Source organism: Thermobia domestica, chromosome 14 (genome assembly GCF_964235325.1).
Source record: "Thermobia domestica chromosome 14, izTheDome1.hap1.1, whole genome shotgun sequence".
In the NCBI taxonomy this organism is placed as follows: domain Eukaryota; kingdom Metazoa; phylum Arthropoda; class Insecta; order Zygentoma; family Lepismatidae; genus Thermobia; species Thermobia domestica.
The window spans coordinates 15,573,819-15,597,953 of NC_137467.1; the positions used below are offsets into that span (position 1 = coordinate 15,573,819).

General features: G+C 37.2%; 1 protein-coding gene across 2 annotated transcripts in view; it reads left to right on the forward strand.

Moving 5' to 3' along the window:
* Positions 1–23,691, forward strand: part of Etf-QO (electron transfer flavoprotein-ubiquinone oxidoreductase) — a 286,888-nt gene extending 263,197 nt beyond the window's left edge. For both annotated transcript variants that reach the window (XM_081737734.1, XM_081737733.1), the window contains exon 11: positions 18,975–23,691. In XM_081737734.1, coding sequence (XP_081593860.1) covers positions 18,975–19,138 — 164 coding nt within the window. In that variant the 3' untranslated portion in view covers positions 19,139–23,691. The remainder of the gene's footprint in view (positions 1–18,974) is intronic.
* The last annotated feature ends 444 nt before the right edge of the window (positions 23,692–24,135 follow it).

Below are 24,135 nucleotides of genomic sequence, written 5' to 3' on the forward strand. Positions count from 1 at the left end.
GCTCCTTGAGAACACATTCACTTAATCGCCTTCAAAACAGGCTCCTTGAGAACACATTCACTTAATCGCCTTCAAAATAGGCTCCTTGAGAACATATTCACTTAATCGCCCTCAAAATAGGCTCCTTGAGAACACATGCACGTAATCGCCTTCAAAATAGGCTCCTTGAGAACACATTCACTTAATCGCCTTCAAAATAGGCTCTTTGAGAACACACACATTTGTTTCACCGTTCCTGCCATTGCTGGAAACAACGTTGAAAGTCCTGTTTTGGTATGTTCCGAAATTCAACCGTCGCGTTGGTTTAGATGTCTTGTACGGTGGCAAAACGTCCCGCAGAAACGAATATTTCCCTCCTCAACCAACCTCTTTACTCACCGGATTTATCACCAGCTGATTTCTGGCTCTTCCCCAAGATCCAAAAAGGTATCAAAGGTAACCGTTTTGTCATCGTAGATATATATACACTGGCGGATTCAGGATATGATCAAGGAACGGCCTAAATCATAGTTTGCAGCTTTATCAGGATTGAAGTCCATTTTATCCAGTGTATCCCTGAGGGTCAAGAAGGGGGCTATAGCCTCTCTTGGATCCGCCCTTATATATATATATATATATATATATATATATATATATAAACTTCTTTTCTGGGTCGGGGAATAAAAATTAACGAACTCATGTTATCAAATGGTGCGTGTGGAGTACGCCGTGTATTTGAGGAGGCGTACGCGAAGAATTTTTTGTTGTTAAGTGTCCAAAGTTTGTCGGGGTCGGGGGTTCAGTACTACAAAATACTACGTTGATGTAGTATTGAACCGGTGTTATTTTAAACCCAAAAAGACGATAAATAATTTTTAAGTGTTGCGACCTACAGTATATTCTCAGGAAAAATTACAGAACTAAATTATTTTTAAAAGAAAAGAATGAGTTGAGATGAAGTGATCAATTGTTTAGGCTAGATTAACCATTTCTTTGCTGAACATCATCATCACCATCATTATTGGTATTCTGCCATTATTGGCAGGTCACTTGCCGCAACTGAGAAGCTTCCATGCTCCACAGTCTTCTGCTAACCTCTTCGTCTCCTGTTTTGATATCGTCTACCAATTGTAATCTCCTTCTCTTTACTGCCACCATATTCTCTAGCACGTATTTGACGATATTGTTCCTTCTTAGTCAATGTCACAACCAATTTCTCTTCCTTTTCTTAGTAATATCTAAAATTGATCTTTTGTTTCCGACCATTTCTAACACTCTTTCATTCGTTTTCCGCTCGACCCAGCTAATTCTCTCCGTTCTTCTCCACATACACATATCGAGAGCTTCCAGTCGTTTGTCATCATTTTTGTGTAATGTCCTTGTTTTTGACTCATACAATACAATACTCCCCACGAAGCATATTATGAGTCTTTCTCAACACTATTCAGGGTTCCACAAAATAGTATTTTCTTCTTTCTAGAGGCTTCTTTCGTTATTCCTATCCTTGCTTTTATTTCACGTTCACATTTCATATCGTCGCTAATAATACTGCCTAGGTATCGAAAACTAGTCACTTGTTCTATTTTCTTCCCTTCTATATTTGACATTGATCCCTTTGTTCCAATCAATGACTTTCTGTTTTTAACAATTATTTTCATCCCATATTCTTCACAACCCTTCCTCAAGTTTTCTAGCATCTTGTTAATTTTGTCTCCAGTTTCTGTAACAAGCGCCATATCATCAGCAAGCCGTATACACCTAATCATTCCAACTTCTACTGAAATGCCATCGTCATTATTAGAGCAACCCATATTATGCTTTATTTTTTTGTTTAATTATGCTTAGTTTTTTTTTTTTCAAATTATGCTTTATTGTTAATTTCAATCATTGTTTTACATTAATCATGTATAATGTATAATATTTACTATATATTAAATATTCTAAATATCTTGATCTATTTATTAATATTTTATGCAACCAGTTTCTTTCATATTTAATGAACTTTCTACCTAATGCACTGTAAAGAGATATCTGTTCGAGTCAGTTTTCCTTATCACTTGTGTGCACCTTAGAGGTGCGCATATACAGAAAGGGAAATTAAAAGATCCCGCCAAAAAGTACAGAAAGTGCTCAAGTTCAAGAGGTACACATAACAATACAGTGTGGAGTTCTTGTATACTATTCATTTTTGGCGGAAAGTCTTATTCTTTTACTTTTTTTTCTCCACATCAAAGAATTACACCGAAAAGAAGTTTTACAGGAGTAAAAATAAGCTTTCCATTGTTGCATTGTTATGTTCTCAATGATTTTGCGTTGTAAATATTGGTTTTAAAAAATATTAATACAGTATGTTAAACTTGCAGTTAAGCAGAATTTTTTCAAGAATTGTGCTATATATATTTTAAGTTGTGCTTTATTTTCTAAAATTATGCTTTATTATGCTTTTAAAATTAGTTTCTTCTGAACCCTTAGACAACCACAACCATGTTTGAAAGTACCAACCATATGTGTAAATTGCTATTATGCTTTTTATGCTTTTGGGTTGCTCTAGTAATTATGTAGGTTGTTAAACAAGTATCCCTGTATTAGAAAAGTCCACAAATATATGTCAAATTACGAAGTTTTTTTTTGGGGGGGGGGAGATCCAGACCCGGTGCTCCACTTGCGTAGGCGCGCCCTTGCTCTTATGTCAATTTACACAAGAATCGCTAAGAATCAACAATTACGTTGGGACATGAAGTGAAAGAATGTCGACCAGAGATATTGTTACCCACGAGGCGTGAAGTAAGGTTTGTCTCGTTTTCGGAAATTTTGTAAGAAGTTCCGTTACGTTACGATTCTCAAATCATTATTTCTACTCTGTTCTCGATTCGAAAAACTTCGCTCGCCTCGTCTCGTCTCGAGATTTTTTCATCTAAACATTCCCGTAATATAACTGGTGTGGTACGGTACGTAGTTTGAGTACATTTTTAAAACAGTCAGCCTGTGTCAGTTGCAAACGTCACTCATAATTCTGCTGTCCCGAGAGACACATCACTAAAATCAGAACGTTCGTCCATAATAAATGTATATATGCATATTCCGTTCCTAATCTACAGCTTAGTTAAATGCCTATAATTTTGTGAAATTGTGTGTGTGTGTGTATAGAATAGACGTTACTTCTCCTTACGGCACCAGTATACAATATTTCCACTCCCTTTTTCCAATAATTAATTTTGCTGAAGCGTAGGCAATTTTATAGGTCGCGCGGAACACATGAACTGAATAAATATGTTTTCTTTATTATTTGAACTGCGTTGTACCGTGTTCCAAAATCTGCAAATTATTCGTTGATGTTCTCTGGTTCTCTCTCGCGCGCAAAGGGAACCAAATGGAAGCTCTATAAATGTGTGTCAGTGTTGCCAACGCATAAGCACGTTTCCCCACCAGATCAAAGACTTTAAAACGTGGCCTCACATAGTGTTGAGCGGTCCGGTGGAGCCACTGTCAAAAAAAGTGTATAAACTTTTTCAGGCCAGCCATCTTAAGTAAGGTTTTCCGAGGGTTCTCTCATTGACACGGCAAATGCCGGGATGTTGCCTATCATATAGATCCCAGACCGTTTCCTTCCTTCCCTTTCCTTAGATAGTGTGATCACCGGACTTACTCCCTCATACGTGACGGGCTAACATGCCTATAGGTGCCGAAAGCCCAGAAATCTAATTCCTAATCCTAATCCTACTGACGGTCTAACATGGCCATAGATGCCGAAAGCCCAGAAATCTAATTCCTAATCATAATCCTAGTGACGGTCTAACATGGCCATAGATGCCGAAAGCCCAGAAATCTAATTTCTAATCCTAATCCTAGTGACGGTCTAACATGGCCATAGATGCCGAAAGCCCAGAAATTAATTCCTAATCATAATCCTAGTGACGGTCGGTCTAACATGGCCATAGATGCCGAAAGCCCAGAAATCTAATTCCTAATCCTAATCCTAATGACGGTCTAACATGGCCATAGATGCCGAAAGCCCAGAAATTAATTCCTAATCATAATCCTAGTGACGGTCGGTCTAACATGGCCATAGATGCCGAAAGCCCAGAAATCTAATTTCTAACCCTAATCCTAGTGACGGTCTAACATGTCTTTAGATGCCGAAAGCCCAGAAATCTAATTCCTAATCATAATCTTAGTGACGGTCTAACATGGCCATAGATGCCGAAAGCCCAGAAATCTAATTCCTAATCCTAATCCTCAAAGACTTAAAAGCACTACAATAACACTAAAATGTCTTAAAAGCCGCTAGAAACATTGGCATATGTAAGTTTTTTGCTGGTGAACTCCTATTTCTGCAGAGACCACAGTTTCAACCTCACGTCCAAAAGTGTTCTAGGGATGCCAACAGTATTCCACGGGACCTGATCTCCTTCTGGTTATGACGACTTAGACTACAAGTGTCAGCAGATATAAATTGAAAAACGAAAAGACAAAAATTCTTATACGGAGTGAATTCTGATTCTTTGAAATTTTAATTATACAAGGGGTGTCACAAAGTTCGTGCAATTATCAAGAAGAAATCCACTCTGGAAAACTCTGATATCATGATGACTGGTCCTTCTCAACATGGTCACCGTGCCTATCGACGCATTTTTGCCTGCAGTTCTTCACCTTCCGTAAGCCCGTTTTGTAAAAGTCTGCAGTTTGACTTTGAAACCACAGTTCAGTCTCAAAAATGGCATCATCCCTACTGTCAAAATGGCGTACTCTAAGTGGAGGCTTCATTTCTAGAAAGAAAAAGACGTCACTTGGTGCTACTGCTTTCATTATAAATTCATGATGAATTGTCTCCCAACAGCATCACCCCTTTTGTGAGCAATCCACACGTATCTTCTCCAGTTCCTCCCGTAACCTAGTTAGGAGATGGGAATAATAGGTACTAGTAATAGATTGCTCTGTGGTAATAATCTGTCATGACAAACCCCTTCACAGTCCCAGAGAACAGAAAGAATCAACTTGGCAGCAGACTTCTACACTGTACCTTTTTAGGAGTGGGGGGGAGAAGGGGTGTTTCTACTGTTTGCTCATTTCTTATGTTTCTGGGTCATAAAAATAAGCCCAACTTAGTTCCATTGTCACTAGTCTGACTAAAGTCCTGTTCATCTACCTCACAGCGATGCAGCATTTCTTTCAATGTCCTCTCTTATTTCTCTTCTGGAAATGTATGAGCAGTCGTGGCATCCATCGTGCTGACACTCTTTGGAGATGCAGCTGGTTGTGAATGGTATTCCTGGCAGACCCATAACTCATACCTATTGCACTTTAACACTTTCAATGGCTACTGTATCCTCCGGTCTTCTATTATGATGATCTCAACTTTCATCAGTGAAAGATGGTCTTCCAGAACAACAGACGTCCATGGCGGTCGTATGTCCAGTCTTGAATTGTCACTTCCACTTGTATACCATTTCTTCGTGGATCTGCTTTGCTGATTTCCCCTGAAAATGGAGGAACTTAATGACAGTCCGTGCATCAAGGCGGTCAATCATCGCACCTTCAGTGAACGAAAAGAAAGAGTTGTTGTAACGAGTCCAGAATTTGCATGGTTAAGAGTCTTCATCCCGGCGAAATTAAAATACCTCTAATTTTATAGTAATTATGTGATATCTTCAAATAGATAAAAGATAATCGAAATGTGGAACAAGAGCGCCCTAGACAATATTATTTTACATGAGAAACCGTTATCACGACTCACTTATCTACTTTCGATTTCGAGCCATTTTGAAAATCGGCATTTATTTTCGCGTTTCTAAACGGCTGAAAACGGAAAGCCACTAGGTGACTTGTGGTAACGGTACCTCATGAAAAATAATAATGTCTAGGGCGCCCCTGTTCCATATTTCAATTATCTTTTATCTATTTGAAGATATCACATAATTACTGTAAAATTAGCGGTATTTTAATTTCGCCGGGATGAAGACTCTTAACGTACAAGGACCTAAATATAAAATGCTTGTTCGAGCGGAATCGTAGTTCGTCACATTCTAGGTGCGTGGCGTTCACGAAGAGAATTCTTGAGGATTAAGAAGAAGTAGAAGTAGCTCGGGGCTAAATGTAATGAGTGGTTTGGGTATGACAGAAATTCAATACCATTGCCGGCCAAGAATGAGGCCACAACATTAGCATGATGTATCTGTGCAGTGTCCATGTGGAGGATAATATTGCCATTTGCCGTTTGTGATCGTTTCTCAGTCAATTTTGGGGAAAACTCTGTGTCCAAAAGTGTACGAAAATACTCGTCCGTAATTGTATGACCTTTCGGAAGACGGTTGGACAATATCACTCTTTGGGAATCCCAGAAGATAGCGTGCACAATCTTCTCATTGGATGCTACCTAACGATATTTTTTGGGGGAGGTGATAATCTATGTGTTTCCTCTGCATCGATTGCTTTTTTGTTTGTGGATTGAATGATGGAATTCCTGATTCATACATTGTCGCAACACTTTCCAAGAAAGTGTGTCCCTCTCTTCTGAAGCGTATCAAAATTGCAACAGTTGATCGAATCCTTGCCTCTTTTTGATCGTCATTAAGCATTCCTGGACCTGAACAAGAAGAAACTTTCCTTAGTCCCAGTTCATTTCTAATTATTCATTCTACTGTTCCCATTGCTAGACCCAGTATGTCACAAATCTTCTAGATGGTGACACGCCCATGTTCCATAATGAAAATTTTAACTCGAGCCATGTTAGCGTCAGTTGATGCAGTTTTTGGACGTCCAGACCTCCGCACGTCTTTCACACTCGTTCACTGTGCTTTGAACTTATGCACCCACTTTGTAAGAGTTTTCTGCAAGAGCACCAGGAGCGTCCGAAATAAATTTTCTAGGGAGGGGCCCATCTCCATGGTTGCTATATTACGTATACATTTTCGTGAGCCACAGGGGGCCCGGGCCCTACGCTGATCTCCCCTTCGGACGCTCATGAAGAGCACTATCGCCACACGCATCCTCCAATTGATGATGAATATCGGTTGTACTACGTCCATCTGCAGTGAGAAATTTCACAATTACCCGTCTGTCTTTCCAACTGAAAAATCGATACCCTTGAGTAATATCAGAAACACGTCTTACTCATTGAGGCACTAACACTCAACTGCTGCCATCTAGTAAACAAAACCTGTACTACTGCTTAGAGACGAAGGATGGAGGTATCCTACGCCACAGTTGCTTTTCTGAAATGACAACAATTGTGGACTTTTTGTGTGCCCCTCATATTTGTAGTTCTTTTAATACCAATTAGAGGATGCTGCTGTCTATGGGATACTTTCATCATTAGCATAATCGGTATAACAGGTCATTTTTCCTGTGATCCCATGGGCACACACAAGTTTAAAAGTAATTCCATTTTATTCAACATCCTCAAATTGGTGTCAAAAGCGCATGTATGAATTTATTCACTCTTGGGCACTTTTTACTGGCGTCATGACAGGCCCGTATCCACGGGGGGGGGCAAGAGGGGGCCGGGCCCCCCTAAATTTTGGCTGGCCCCCATAAAATTTCACGGTAGGCTTGTAAGTGAACTATAATATGATGCTGAAGTATAATATGATTGGGTCGGCCCCCCCCCTAATTTCTACCGGCCCCCCCTAAATTTTGGGGCTGGCTACGGGCCTGCGTCATGATCGTTACTTCTTGTTATACAAAAACGTTAAATGAAGAGTATGCATAAAACGGTTTTTTTTTTTTGGGGGGGGGGTAAGCTCTCTATTGTGTTAAAATGTAGTACATCAGGGCAAAGAGCGACAAACATCTTTCGACCTATGGGCAATAAAACATTAAATCCGGCCCTGCCAAATTTAGTGAGAAAACCACTAAATTGGCAACAGTGCTGTGCGTTATTTTGTGTGTTGCATTCTGATGTGTATTCTGTACCCTTTCTCTCTCTCTCTCGCTGTCTCTTTAGCCTGGAAGCTGGGGACAAATTCGTGGTGACGCTGGAAATGGAGAGAGCGAGAGCGCTGGAGGGTGCTTTGGTAAATAATAAAGCGTTGTTCGTCGTGTTAATTCATTGATTGGCACTTTGGGATCGGGTTTCTGCTAACAATGGGCCTTGTGCATTATGCAAAAACAATTCCTCTTCCACTCTTGTAGTTGACATTGCTCCAAATACGTACTAATGTACATGTTGACAGTGAAGCGACATGTCGAAGCAACTTTGTTAGTTTGTCTTCATATTTTGCATATAAATTTCTCTCTTGTGTCCTGTTGATTTTTAAACTGCTTTTTTGTTGTTGTTGTTATCACGCAACTGTTCTCCGTAATTGTATTGACGACTTGTTTCTGCCGGCTTAACGCCGCAGAAACCATCCAATCATTAGATAAGTAATTAGCAGTTGGCCACCATTATGATGTAACAGCATGTTTTTACTCTCAATTAATACCAATCCTTATTATAAAGAGGTAAAGTCTTAATCTGTGAAAAACGCTAATTCCTAATTGTTATTAGACGTCGCTTCGCTACGTTCAGTGCATTTCTACCTTTATTTGAAAATGAATAATGCTAATACTGAACATGAATGTGCGTTACTGTTTATTATTAAGGCAGTCATTATCTTAATAGGTATTCTGGCATTACTAGCAGGTTACTTGCTGCATCTGTGAAGCTTCCATCCTCCATTGTCTTCAGCTAACCTCTTTGTCTTCATGTACGACTTCTTTGTTCTAATACCATTCATCACCTGTAGCATCCTTCGCCCTCTCCCTCTCTTTCCTGCCTCCATACCTTTTAACACGTCCCTCATGATACAGCTCCTTCTCAGCCAGTGCCCCAATCAGTTTCTTTCTTTCTTTTCAAGTACATCTAAAGTTGTCCTTTTCTTCCCACCATTTAGAACTCTTTCTCATTCACTTTCCGCTCGACCTAGCTAATTCTCCGCTCTTCTTCATACCCACATTTCGAAAGATTCCAGTATTTTTCATAACTTTTCTGCAATGTCCATGTTTCTGCCCCATACAGTACAATATTCCACACAAATCATTTTATGAGTCTTTTTCACAATTCTTTATTTGACACAGAATAGACTTCTTTTCCCCCTAAATGCTTCTTTCGCCATTCCTATCCTTGCTTTTATTTCATGTTCACACTTCATATCTTTACTAATAATATTACCGAGGTATCGAAAACTAGTCACGGGTTCTATTTTCTCCCCCTCCTACTTGTATATTTGACACCGACCATTTCGTTCGTCACCCTGGCTTTTGTCTTTTTAACATTCATTTTCATCCCCATTCTTGACAACCCTTTCTCCAGCTTTCTAACGTATTGATCTTTTCAGATTCCGTAACGAACGCCATATTATCTACACACCGTATACACCTATCATTTTATCCCCTTCCGAAATATCGTCTTCATTATGCATTTTTTTACTATCTCTTCTAATTAGGAATTAAACAATGTTGGCGAAAGAGAATTACCCTGTCGAATCCCTTTCCACTTACACTCTCCTGTGTCATTTCTTCCCCTATTCTGACTCTACTTGTTGGATCACAAATAGTTTCTTATGAGTCTTCGATCTTTCCATTGCAATCTAACTTTCTTTAGAACTCTAAAGGCTGTATGTCAATGAAAATAAATCTTTTAGTTTAAAACCCCACGGAAGAGTGGATTTTTTCCTGTTCGCTTGTGATCAGGTGTGATACCCAACGGGCACAAAGTCTTTTGTAATCTAAATACTGTATTAATGTTAGAATACTGCCCACAGATAACCCACTCGCTTCAACAAGCTGTCATGTGGTTGCATATTTCTCAATCTGGTCTATGTTAACGTCGTTCAATGCAGTTGATGGTCTGCCATATATCGTGTTGGTCCAGTAGGCATATTTGCGAATCCCAAACGTTTCAGGTATCCTCCGATCTTATTGGCCGATACAGATAGAACATCAAGAGTCACGACATAGATATAGCAGAAAGTAAACGCCAAATCTGTCGGTCCTCATAGCCGAGCGTGCTAGTGAACATGCTAGGAATGAAAATCGTTTTCGACGTGGGTTCAAGCCCGGCCTAAGGATTTTTTCATTTTTAAAAATTTTCATAACACTTTCTTCATTAAAATAAGATTTAAAATAATACTCAAAAAGTTATTTACCGGTTATTTTTTTTATTTTCATTAAAATAAGCGTGCAGTTTTAATATACGAATCCATAGTAAAAGTAGTAGTAGTAGTAGTAATGGTAGTAGTAGTAGTAGGAACGGGATAGAAGCCCCTCAGAGGTTGGTTGGGTTCTGTTCTCGATATCAAATGGGGAAATTAAAGGCTTGCCCAAATTTTTTCGTACACTTTACAATGACCAACTTAAAACAGCTGCCTAGGGTACCGCGCGAATACTGAAACGTTTGGGATCGGCAAAAATGCGTCCAGCAGACTAATATCACCACTGTGGAACCTTTGTACCCATTACTGGATATTGCTGCGATCCAATGCCTCATCTCCATATACACGATGTAATTTGTGTCGAATGGATGTGACTGAGTAATGCCTGTCTTGTAGAGGAATTCTATGGTCGATCGTTGGCAAGTGCGGCTGTCTACTACCTTCTCCATTATGGACATATCTGTAAATAGAGGAAGGAAATTTACTACACAATTTCAGCATAAAGGACACAAGTACATGCATAACAGAATTGTGCTCCTAGTGCTAGTAGTAATAAAAAAAAGTTATGCCCATTGCACAAAACTTCTTAAACGCCTTTTGTACACTTACTTATACAGGGTGTTTCAAAACAACACCGACAACGTTTGGGAGATGATTCCTGACACCAAGATAAGACAAAAAGTACAGACCAACTTGGATGCAGAAATCCGTCATTTCGGAGTTAGAGGCTGCCGATAACATGAAGAAGAAAAAAGAACTTTAAAGGTTCGTAGTTCCAATACTTGGGACCTACCATAGGCAGGTCAAAACTTTATTTAGGAACTAGTATGTACCCTATCCAAATATTCATCTTTCAGAATCTGTGATGCTACTGAAACAATTTTGATAGACGCAGTTGGTACTTCAAATTACATGCCCGTAGCCAAACTCCCTCTATAAAAATTGCATCGTGAGTGCCTTAGAATTCTGAAACATGTACTTTTTTTTGTATAGTTTTCATATTAGTTCGTAAGTGAAGTCTTTACCTGACTACAGTAGATCACATAGTTTTGGAGCTATGACCCTTTAAAGTTCATTTTCTCATGTTTTCGGCAGCCTATAACTCCGAAAGGAAGCATTTGTTGACCAGGTTGAAGCATTTGTATAAATTTTTGTCTTATCTTGGTGTCAGGAATCCCCTCCCAAACGTTGTCGGTGTTGTTTTGAAACACCCTGTATATAAAATATGTGTCTGTCTGTGTGGACTGAATTTCATATAGAAAAGAGCCACCTAAAGCCACTAATATTTGATACACAGAGAGATCTTTAATAGATCAAGTCGTGTAAGAAGCTGATTTTTCGATTTTCGGCTTTGGGGGAGGGATCAAGGAGATCGAAAATTCTGAATGTATATTTATTTCTAACAAGGGAAGGTCCCTCAAGTTGTCGCTCAAATCTGATTCCCACATATCACATCTGATAGAGCAATATGAGAAATGAAAATGAGCAAAATTTAAGGTGCTATGGACCAGAAGGATAAGAACTACGTGGCTTCAAAGTTTGAATTAGTGCTGTCGAAATCGGTTTTTGAAAAAAGTAAAATTTCATAAAACCGAAATGTCGGTTTTGAAAACCGCTTTTGCGGTTTCGGGTTTGAAAACCGCTTTTGCGGTTTCGGTTTTGAAAACCGCATTTGCGGTTTCGGTTTTGAAAACCGCATTTGCGGTTTCGGTTTTGTAAACCGCTTTTCGGTTTTCATAAAACCGGTTTTCTCAAAAACCGAAAACCGCAAATGTTACAAAAATTCAACAGCACTAGTTTGAATATCTAAAATAATAATAATAATAATAATAATAATAATAATAATAATAAATGGAATTGTATCTATTTAAAATAAAGTCTTGAAAACCGTTTAAACAATCGAATCAAAAGGTGCACAATATAATGAAAACAAAATGCCGTATCGAAAACCACAAATAGTGTTGCTATAGATGAAGCAGTATTGCCAACTCAGCATAAAAGTATTTTGTTTTAAATAGTACCATATACAAATGTGCACAGATTTAAAATGCATTACTAAACATAACACTGAAGTGTAGTGGTACAGTATTGAACACTGTTGGAGCTACGTGTGCTGAAAATGTACAATGGAGAAATCTAATATTTGGTACGAAAGGGTAATAAAGGAATGCACTAGAAAAACAGTGAGTGATTTGCAATACAGTTCCATAGGCCCGATGAATTTAGCAGAGAACTTGCGGGATCAAAAGTTACACGCAAGGAAAGGAAACCCGTGTTTTCTAATTCTGTAAACTGCTTTTCCAGATGTTCTTATCCAGATTTGTAGAATAGCTTTATGTCTTTATAATGTGTCATATTCTTTTACTTTCTCTCGGTTACATATGATTATGTTACTGTACATTGTAATATTACTATATTCACATTGGAAATATAATTATTTTATTACTACCTCATTTCGTTTTTAATCGCTCAAATCGGATAGCTGTGTGGTCTAGAAGGCTAAGTCACCGACATGTTAGTGATCGCAGGTTCCAATCCCTCCTCGGACATGGCGGTTTTTGTTGTACTTTTCACCTTGTATTTTATTGTTATCTTTCGTCTTTCATGATGGTTCGGATCCCACTTTACGCTGTAAGTCCAGTCCTATATAGCTTCGGTGCTGACACAGGACGTAAAAATGGCAGAACTCAATTTCATTTCTCAAATGTATCAATCTTTTGTGACACTGCTGACATTTTGCTATGTTACACGATCAGTGTTATTTTGCATTTGAATTAAATTCATAATATGAGACCCAGAGCCAGATTTCATTATTACCCTTTTTGCCATACATCGGACTTCTCTGTTGTACATTTTCAGCACACGTAGCTCCAACAGTGTTCTCCATTATATCACTACATTCACTGTTTAGTGATAATATCGCATTTTAAATCTGTACATATTTGTATATGGTGCTATTTCAAATAAAATACTTTTATACTGAGTTGGCAACATTGCCTTATCTATGGCAACACTGTGGTTTTCGTTATTCTCATTATTTGTGCACCTTTTGTTTTGATTGTTTTAACAGTTCTCAAGATGTTTACTTAAAATGTATATATTTTCCTGATATAAGTTTTTGGATATTCAAATGTTGAAGGTCCGTAGCTCCTATCATTCTAGTCCATAGGACATTAAATTTTGCTCATTTTCACTTCTCACGATGGTCTATCAAATGTGCTATGTGGCCATCAGATTTGAGCGACAACTTGTGGGACCTTACTTTGTAAGACGCCTTGACACTATGCAACGCACGCCACTTCTTTGTTTAGCGGGCTTACTTAACAGCAGAGGATAAATACTCCGGCAAGGAAATAAAGCAGGGATGCAAATAAGCAACAAAATTTTAGTCAACCAAGAAAAAAGCTACTAACCTACATCCCACAATAGAAATCATTTATTTACCTTCGGTATGATATTAAATACTCGCCCGCACCGATGAACCACTCGCCCCGGGCGAGTGGTTATTTGCATTCCTGGAACAAGGATATTATTTTTCTCCAAGTTGTGAATTAAGACCGGGGAACGACTGGTGTTTACTCTTTTTATCCAGGGTCTGAATTCTTATCTGGCGATGACGGGTACTTACAGTTGGTATATAATAAAGTGAATTTTAATTATTACTGTTTTAAAAGAATGCGTATACTGGTAAAACTAAAAGGAACGTAGTCATAAATTTGCTTTAGAATAAAACAAGAGTAGAGTGATCATAGAATATTTTGACTAATAAAAATCGTCTTCACTTGAAAAAGTTTGAGAATCATTGTACTCAGTGTTTCTTCCAGACCTGTTTTTTTGGGGGACACTGTCCGCTCCGGAGCTCTAAGAGTGCCTCCCGGAGCAGACCAAAATAATACGTCTATAATATGATTATAAATAGAATAGTATCAAAAATGCCCCCCCCCACCCGAAATACAAAGTGTGCGCCCCCGGAACATTGTTTCTGAAAGAAACACTGGTTGTACTAATGAAAAACGTTAAACTCCACTTATATTGGTAGAGAATCTTGCCCTCCCCTCCTAGGATTGTCATGTAGAGAATCATGCCTCCACGTTCCTAGGATTGCCAACTAACCGGTAGTTTAGGGCTGACCGCTACTTTTTTTTTTTTTTTTTTTTTTTTTGTCAGGCTCAGCTATATGCACTTAAACTTGCCTCTAGTGAAATTGAACGGGACTTACAAAAATTTCCGTTAGAGATAGGTTTCCGCTTAATGAAAGTAGACTATATTTCTTTAAAAGGTTTAAAACAATGTAAAATGCATACAATAGACACACTGAGATAAAAATTAAAATGTTGTACGCACCTTACGTACCATATTCAGTTACAATGTTTATTTCTGCTACAAATTAATGCACGCAAAACTTACAATGAATAGAAAAAATATTGTACACACGTGCTAAAGGGAGTTTTCTGTACACATTTGCTGCTGAGCTGCTCGACTTTCTACAAAGACTAAAGCGCGAGAAACCATACGAATTATATAGTCATTTCGCCACGAGACAAATTTTTTGCAATACCTTTAAACTTTTGACAGCATCTTGATAAGTCTTCAGCCTACACTTTTCTTCGAACTCTTTATGTCTTTAGAAACACAAATGAAATGACATCTTTCAGTTTAACGTTTCATGATTATGCTAGTTAGACTAAAGGGGACAGGTGGTTAAGGCATGTGAATGATGATGGATGAAATGGTGGAATGAGAAAGTGGGAGGAAACGGGAATACTCTGAGAAAACCCTTGGACACGATGTTTTCCACCACAAACGTACTTTGCTTGAGATCGAACCAGTGGTCCCACACATTAGAGGGAAGCGCTCTACCACACAGCCAACGTGTACCCTTTCTGTTTTTTAGACCATAGGAAACTAGTTACTGGCATTTGAAAATAACACTATGATAATTGCATTTCGTTCAGTCGCCCAGTATCTAATGTCCCTTTCACATTATCAGGCGATTTGCCGGATTCGGTTCCGGCAAATTGCCGGACGAGGTAAAAAGACATTGCAAGCAATGAAGCTCTTCACATATGTGCGGCGGTCGCCGGACATTCATCCGGCGAGCAAAAACAGCCGGATCTCCCTGCTAGAATCCGGCGCGGCAAATCGCCGTGTATAGCCAAGCGGGACATTACAAGCAATGAAGCTCTTCTCATATACGCGGCAAACTACCGGATGGGTGTTGGGGGAGGAAGCAAGTGTTGCCAGGAAAGAGCAGAAAGTGGCTGCTATAATATGGGAGCGTGTGGTTTTGTGTGTGTGTGGAGTGTGTTTGTGTATGTGGTTATGTTCTAGCCCAGTACATCTGGAGTAATTAACCAAACCTGGACATACAATATATGGGGAAAGATGACATGTAAAATTAATTGAAACCGACCAATACTACAGAAGTGTCGAAATCAATATAAATTATTATTTTTCTATGTAATAGAAGAATGGGAGATGTCCGGGTAGCACTGGACAAATGAGCTTCTATAAATTTGTGGTGAGCCAAAATTTAAATATACACTATCAAATATTTCAGTCTTTTGCTATATATTTATGTACTATTTTGCTACGCAAAGCAAGAGAGAATTCATGATGTGATATTTGATAAATATACCGTACTTTATATATTTTATAATTATCTGGCTGTAATTTTTTGAATAGTCCTCTGAATTCAGGGACTAGAGCAGTGCTTTAAAGAGACTTGGGTCAATAGTCAGAACGCTTAAAACAAAAGAATAAACCCGAAATATAATAATAATAATAATAATAATAGTCTAATATAAATAAAATAAAGAGTTTATGTGTCTATCTGTCTGTCTTTGTGCGGCCTGGGGACCACACGAGTGTACCGAAAGTTACCAAAATTTGGTCACGGGTACCTTGGTCCAGGCTCCAGATCATGCGATGCGTTTTTTTTTTTTTTTTTTAAATTCCAACCAGGAGGTCTCTGGGGGACGTTTACCAGGATATGTAAAAATAGTAGAAAATTACCGATATTAGTGTCAAATCCATAGTTTTCGCGGTCGCTGAAATCAATGGTAACACTACCATTAACGATGATTTCAGCCACCATTTGTATGCGGGCCGGGGGTCACCAGAGGGGGGGGGGGAGGAATTTCGAGACATGTAAAAATAATCAAAAATGACCGATATTAATCTCAAATCTATAGCTTTCGGGGTCACTGAGCTCAATGGTGAAACTCAAGATAGCGTTTACTTTCACATTTAGTCCCCATCAGCTAAAGAACTTAGGCCAGAAGATCACCGAGACATGTAAAAATAATCCACAATGACCGATATTAGTGTGAAATTCACAGTTTTCGCGGTCTCTGAGATAAATGATGATACTTTCATTAGCAATGATTTTCAAATTCAGCCACCATTGTATGCGGGCCGGGAATCACCGGGGTGGAGAATTGCGAGACATGTAAAAATAATCGAAAATGTCCGATATTAGTGTCAAATCAATAGTTTTCTCTGTCGCTGAGATGAATGGTGATACTCCCAAGGCGTTGACTTCCAAATACAGCTCCCGTCGACTGTGAGCCAGAGGCGTTGTTGTTTCAAAATTGGAACCAGAGGATCACAGAGGCGTTTACTTTCTATGTAAAGGTAGTAGAAAATGACAGATGTTAGTGTCACATTCATAGTTTTTCGGTATCGGCTGAAGGCTAGAGGAGATTTTTTCACAATTCGAACCAGGGAGGGGTCTCAGGGGGCGTTTACCGGGACATAAAAGTAGTAGAATATGACCAATGTTTGTGTCGAATTCATATTTATCGAGGTCGCTCATATGTATATTGATACTCCCGATAGTGTTTACGTTCAAATTCAGCCCCCATCGGCCTTCCCAATGAAAACACGTACGTTGTTAGATATATATTCACACAAAATGCATCTAATTTTAGAAATGTTTCTTAATTCTTCTCCCATTGTTCAGTTTGTTTACATTGATATTTTATCTGACCGTGCGAAGAACGACCATAATAGCTAGTAATAATAATAATACTTACAGACCAGTCTTGGGGTCAGTGGCTGAATGTTGGCTTGAGATTATCGGATAGATCTCAACGGTTGACTATCCCGAGAGGACTTTAGCCTGGTTTTCTCAGTCACAACAGTTGAATACCGGAACGGTATTTTAAATATCCAGAACCGGGCCGCTATTTTGCCCAAGTTTATCAATTGTGGAAACAGCATAGAAAAATCTCTTCCAAAGTACCGCTTCTGTAATAAAAACTGCACATCTTTTCTGTATGTGGCATGTTCTCTCATTTCGGTAACAAACAGGCCCGTATCCACGGAGGGCTAGGGGGCCAGGCCCCCTAAACTTTGGCTGGCCCCCTAAAAGTTTCACGGTAGGCTTGCAAATGAACTATAATATGGTGATGAAGTATACTATGATTGGGTCGGCTCCCCCCCTAACCTCCACCGGGGCCCCTCTAAATTTTTGGACTGGCTACGGGCCTGGTAACAAAGAGAATAAAATGCATATTATTTTGCATTTGTCCACGTTAACAAAACTAATGAATGACAATAGTTGATGATAGACATACGAAAGTAATTAAAGAATTTTCCTTCATCTTCCCTTAATTGTGGAAAAAGTATAGAAAAATCTCCTTCAAGATACCGCTTCTCTAAAAAAGGGTGAACCCATATGTGTCTCTGACTTTTTTTTCTGCCTGTGTCTTAACAAGGCGAGTAGAAAACACATTTTGCGTCTGTCCATTACAACCACCATAACACAACAACAGTCACAGAGTTTTCTTTCTTCAGTTGCACAGCAACCCTGCTCGCATATTTTTCATCCACGGCAAAACGCCGGATAATATGAAAGGGGCCGAAACCGGATCTGGCAAACAGCCGGAAACGGATCCGGCAAATCGCCGGATAATGTGAAAGAGGCCTAAGGCTTTACATGCTGGGAATAGTCTTTGTAGACTAAAGGGGAAATGTGTAAGGTAACAAAAAGCGGAATCCTTTTCATAGATAACATAGTGTATACAGGTATATTTAAGCTCTCACGGAATGTCTAGAAATTTTCTAAACGCTGCATTTCGGAAATTAACATTTTGCTTTAAGGCAGGGACGCAAATAAGCAACAAAATTCTACTAGCCCACATCCCACAATAGCAATCATTTAGTTATCTTTGGTATTATATTAAATACTCGCCCGCACCGATGAACTACTCGCGCCGGGCGAGTAGGCGAGTGGTTATTTGCATCCCTGCTTTAAGGGCTTATTTTGATTCCAGTTGTCTGCATGACACGATTTCCGTTGAGTAAGTGGAATTTAACATGTTTTTCACCAGTATATTTATAGCACCGTGATACATTTCTGTTTAAAAGAAGGTTGCGTTTAATGAAAAGTCCAATAAAGACAATTTTTTTTACTGTATTTCAACGTTCAAAATCGTTTTGAAGATTCGAAGCAAATGCTGGTAATTTTATTTTTCAGAGTTGGCAACTCCACCCATAAACCAAACAAAACCTGAAATTGCACTATTGATGTGATGTGCAACAGTGGCAGACCTAGCCCAGGGTTGGGGGGACCTAGGTCTCCCAGTTTTTTGAGTGACAAAAATAATTTAACCTATTATTTATATATTTTTGAAATTTATAGTAAATTCATGATATACCTGTCATAGTATGAGTTCTGGCTGCCCCCTCCCCCTGTTTTTACCTTCTAGATCCGCCACTGCCTGGTGATAGTAAGAACTAATTTAAATATAAGAAAAAATAACTGTAATAATAATAATAATAATAATAATCATTAAATATGTCAAACGAAATAGCGTCAGTAGTAACAATAACTTTGTATTTTTATTTTTGTCTTTTCAGGTGTTTATGAATTCGTGCCTTTGGAAGACGGTGATGGAAAACGTCTTCAAATCAACGCTCAAAACTGTATCCATTGCAAAACGTGCGACATCAAAGATCCAAGCCAGAATATTAACTGGGTAACACCAGAAGGTGGCGGCGGCCCAGCTTACAACGGAATGTAAATGATGAGGCATAAAGCTTTGTGTTACATTAACACGCAACGCATCAATGCAAACATTTTTTTTTGTTTTTAGTAGGATGGGTATATGGTTGATCAAGTGACATTATGTGTAACTGTTACTGGTTTGTATTCTTTGTTATTATGTTGTTTTGTACGAATAATATATATACTTTGTTTATAAATATATATTGTTGGCTACATAATTATTATTATATAGTTAGGGAGATTGTGATTGCGTATGTGATCCCAGGTGCTTTTGGTATACTTCAAGTTTCACCTTGTCAAGAACTGTTTTGAGACATTGATGATCATTTTAATTGTAATGGTACCAAATTGTCATCTAAATTCTTAATGTTGGATATACGAAAGGACATCGTAAGATACCAATTCTGTTTATTTGTTTTCATGTTTTCTAAAATCATATTGTAATCGATAAAATAAAGAAATATACTACTCGATAGTTATCGATTCAGAAATCAGAACGCCTGGTTGCCGAATTTACAAAAACAGTGATCTTATGCTCCCGCCAATTTTGTTTTCCGTCTAATAAAAATGATAGAATATTCCCGCCAAATTTGTTTTCCGTCTGTAATAAGAATGATAGAATATTCCCGCCAAATTTGTTTTCCGTCTAATAAAAATGATAGAATACTCCCGCCAATTTTGTTTTCTGATTGTAATAAAAATGACAGATTGCTCTTGCAATTTTTTCGATTGTAATAAACAACGATGGATTTTTCTACTAATTTTAATTTCAGATTGTGAAAAATCGTGATAAGATGCTCCTGTCATTTGTTTTCGATTGTACTGTAGTAATTCTTATAGTATGATGCCACCAACTTTGTTTTCCTGATATAATAATAACGATAGGATGCTCCTGCCATTTTTCTGATTGTAGTAACTATTATAGAATACTCCCGTCATTTTCCGATGAAAAATCGTGATAAGATGCTCCTGTCATTTGTTTTCGATTGTACTGTAGTAATTCTTATAGTATGATGCCACCAACTTTGTTTTCCTAATATAATAATAACGATAGGATGCTCCTGCCATTTTTCTGATTGTAGTAACTATTATAGGATACTCCCGTCATTTTCCGATTGTAATAACAATGGTAGGATGCTCCTGCTGTTTTTCCAATTGTAGTAACGTATTGTAGATGCTCGCTCCAACTTTGTTTTCCGACTGTAATAACAATGATTGGATGCTTCTGCCAACTTTGTTTTCCAGTTGTAATAATAACGATAGGATACTCCCGCCATTTTCCGATTGTAATAATAATGATAGGATGCTCCAGACAATTTTGCTTGCCTATTGTAATAATAATAATAATAATAATATGATTTTACCGCCAATTTTATTTTCCGATTATAATAACAATGGTAGATGCTCCATTTTTCAGTATTCCGTCGTCAATTTTTGTTTTATGATTGTAATAATGATAAAATGTTTCCGCCAATTTTGTTTTCTAATTGCAAGAACAATGATAAACTGCTTCTGTGAACTTTGTTTTTCGAAAAAAAGTCTAATTTTAATTCGCACGAAGTAAAAGAAACATAAACAGTGTTCAGTTTATTCGTTGTCTCAAATGTGACCAACATTAGCGTTCACTTAGATCTGATAAAAGAAAATTACTGAGGCTTTTATCAAGAAATTGAAAATTTCTCGAGCTAGAGGTAGCTCTAATTGAAACTTTTGGACTATTCAGTAATTTTGCGGATTTCCTCCAATGTCCGCCCAATGAAAAGCTTGTTGCTAGTCGAGGCACACAATGCATTTTTCAAGACAGATTCAAACAATAGATAGTAGATCTCCTGCTCTTTGAGTAATAGAAGAGGAGATAGAGAGTATTGCATACAAATTACTCAAATACAGTAAACTACCGGCTGTCCGGGCTAATGTTACAAAAGGGCTGGCCGTATAACAAAAAAAAAAAAACAAAAAAAAAAACAGATAGACTGGAATTCTGTAATTACTCATTTCTTACCACAGTCATATAATTAAAAAGTTTTTTTTTTTTTTTTTTGTACCAAAACCCGCTCTTATTCATATTTTCTGACCTCTTAGTACAGGCCGATACTTTATAAATGTCTGTTATTTACTGTATTGTACGCTTTAAAAACTTATTACAGAGAAAGTAAATTCAAATATAGAAGTATTGTATGCATTTTAAAATAAATTTTATAATGTCCAACTTAATTGCAGGAAGCACAAATGATGTTCGCTATTTAAAAAAGTGCATTAACATAAAACATAGGCCTACTTCTTAAGTAAATGATTAAAATTTGTAAATGATTTTTACTATTTATTGATAACTGATTAAACACATGTGAAAATGTAGCCCTAAAAGTCTCAAAATTTAGCTTTTAACAAATGTGAATATGTAGCCCTAAAAGTCTCAAAACAGCTTTTAACAAATGTGAAAATGTAGACTTAAAAGACTCAAAACTTAAGATTCAAAACTTGGCTTTCAACAAGTGGAAAAGTGTAGTTCTAAAAGACACAAAACTTAGCTTTTGACAAATGTGCAAATGTAGTCCTAAAAGACTCAAAATTTAGCTTTTAACACATTTTAAAATGTAATCCTAAAAGCCTCAAAACTTAGTTCTAACAAATGTGAATATGTAGCCCCAAAAGTCTCAAAACAGCTTTTAACAAATGTGAAAATGTAGACTTAAAAGACTCAAAACTTAAGATTCAAAACTTGGCTTTCAACAAGTGGAAAAGTGTAGTTCTAAAAGACTCAAAACTTACGCTTTTGACAAATGTGCAAATGTAGTCCTAAAAGACTCAAAATTTAGCTTTTAACAAATCTTAAAATGTAATCCTAAAAGCCTCAAAACTTAGCTTTTAACAAATGTGAAAATGTAGCCCTAAAAGTCTGAAAACGGCTTTTAACAAATGTGAAAATATAACCCTAAAAGATTCAAAACAGCTTTTAACAAATGTGAAAATTTAGCCCTAAAAGACTCAAAACTTAGCTTTTATCAAATGTAAAAATGTAATCCTAAAAGCCTCAAAACTTAGCTTTTAACAAATGTGAAAATGTAGCCCTAAAAGTCTGAAAACGGCTTTTAACAAATGTGAAAATATAACCCTAAAAGATTCAAAACAGCTTTTAACAAATGTGAAAATTTAGCCCTAAAAGACTCAAAACTTAGCTTTTATCAAATGTAAAAATGTAATCCTAAAAGTCTCAAAACTTAGCTTTTAACAAATGTGAAAATGTAGCCCTACAAGATTCAAAACTTGGCTATTAACAGATGTGAAAATGTAGCTCTAAAAGACTCAAAACTTAGCTTTTAGGTAATGCTTTTCCTTGGCAAAGTCTCGTTTTAATGAAGGCGTTACAAATCAAGTACATTGTTCAAAAAACTTATTCCTCATTTCATTACGGACTTACGTTCTTTCGTTTTTCCCTTTTTGAACTAGCCGGATAGTTCGAATCTACTATATCTCCGAAACTAGATTTAACACAGGGCTTACGATTGAATCTAAACATTTTGCAGGCGTCTACCAGATCAGATCTGACAGGAGGCCTGGAGCTGCACCTACAAAGAGTTGACCAATCACGTTGATATAGAGGTTTAGTATTTTCGAGAACTGCAAACATTGTGGATATTCCACATTAAGTTTACTTGTAATGTGGATATTCCATATTAAGTTTACTTGTAATGGAGGTCTTAAGTTGTATCCATTTTTTCTGGAATTTTCCAGGATAGAGTAATTCTAAGCTTTGAGTTTAATCGAAACCTCTAACAAATTGCCTGAAGGTACAGTCAGCGACAGAATTTTTTTTTCCGTTTGGTAAAATGTATTTTGGGAATAACGGTGGAACGTACACCATTTTCACCGAGTTTCAAGGCTGGAATGTTCAGAAAATTACAATTTTTAATTTATCGAAAACCGTGCTCAAATTGTCCTTCCATTCGGAAGTTACTTACGAAACTATATTCATGAAACAAAAAGAACTTTTGCCTCTGACTGTACATAATGCTAGACCAAAAAGCGTAGATTTTACCCAAACACTAAGATTTCCAGAACAAAAAAATAAAATAAAATAAAATTTCATGGCGTTTCACGAACTAGAAATAGTTAAATGTTCCGAATAATTAATGATCTTTCGAAAGGCTGTTAAAACTTTTGAGATACGTCCAGAAATGATGGCCATAATTTAGAGACTCACACTAGATGTTCTCCACGGCAGTTGTTGCTTATTAAATTCAGATATAAGGAATTCTTGGATAAACAAAAATGGTTGGACAAACATAGTAAGTATCTCGGTCCGTATTTTTTGTTGATATACTGTATCTGATATTTTTATATTTCAAATCATTGTGTATTAACTACGGGTGCAAATGCGGTGAGTGTAAGGTTTGTTAAGTTTATATTTCCTTTATTTGTCTATTTTATTGTGAATAGTCGTGATATTTAAATGAAATATTGATAATTATACACTGTGTATTCCTTGCTAGATTTTTATACAATATTATAAAATATGATATGGTTCTCGATGATAGATAGGAATAAATAATGATTTCTATCATATATTAATTGTCTGTATTTTATTATTTCCTGAAATCCTGATGTAGAAAGGAACATGGTCTGTTTTTTTGTATAGTTTTACTTCATATCTTCAGTTTTCAATGATAAGCCTTGATTTCCATGCGAATTCCATGTGTTAACCCCCTATTAATGTAATTATAATATTAACGTATGCCAACTTATTAAACCGAAATCCGGGCGTCGACATACACAATTTATATCCACACATAGCTCATAAAATAATAACCATATTAACATGGGGGCAATTTAAAGTGCATTCTCATAACAAACTTAACCATTTAATTTTATGTAGAGCGGTAAATGTGTTAAGATGGATAGTTATGATTGCATAAATAAATATATATATATCAGATCAGATAATTACCCAAACTGGTGCTGTGGCCTTACGTCAAAATCGATAACAATTGTCATATTGAATTTAGAAGTTAGGTT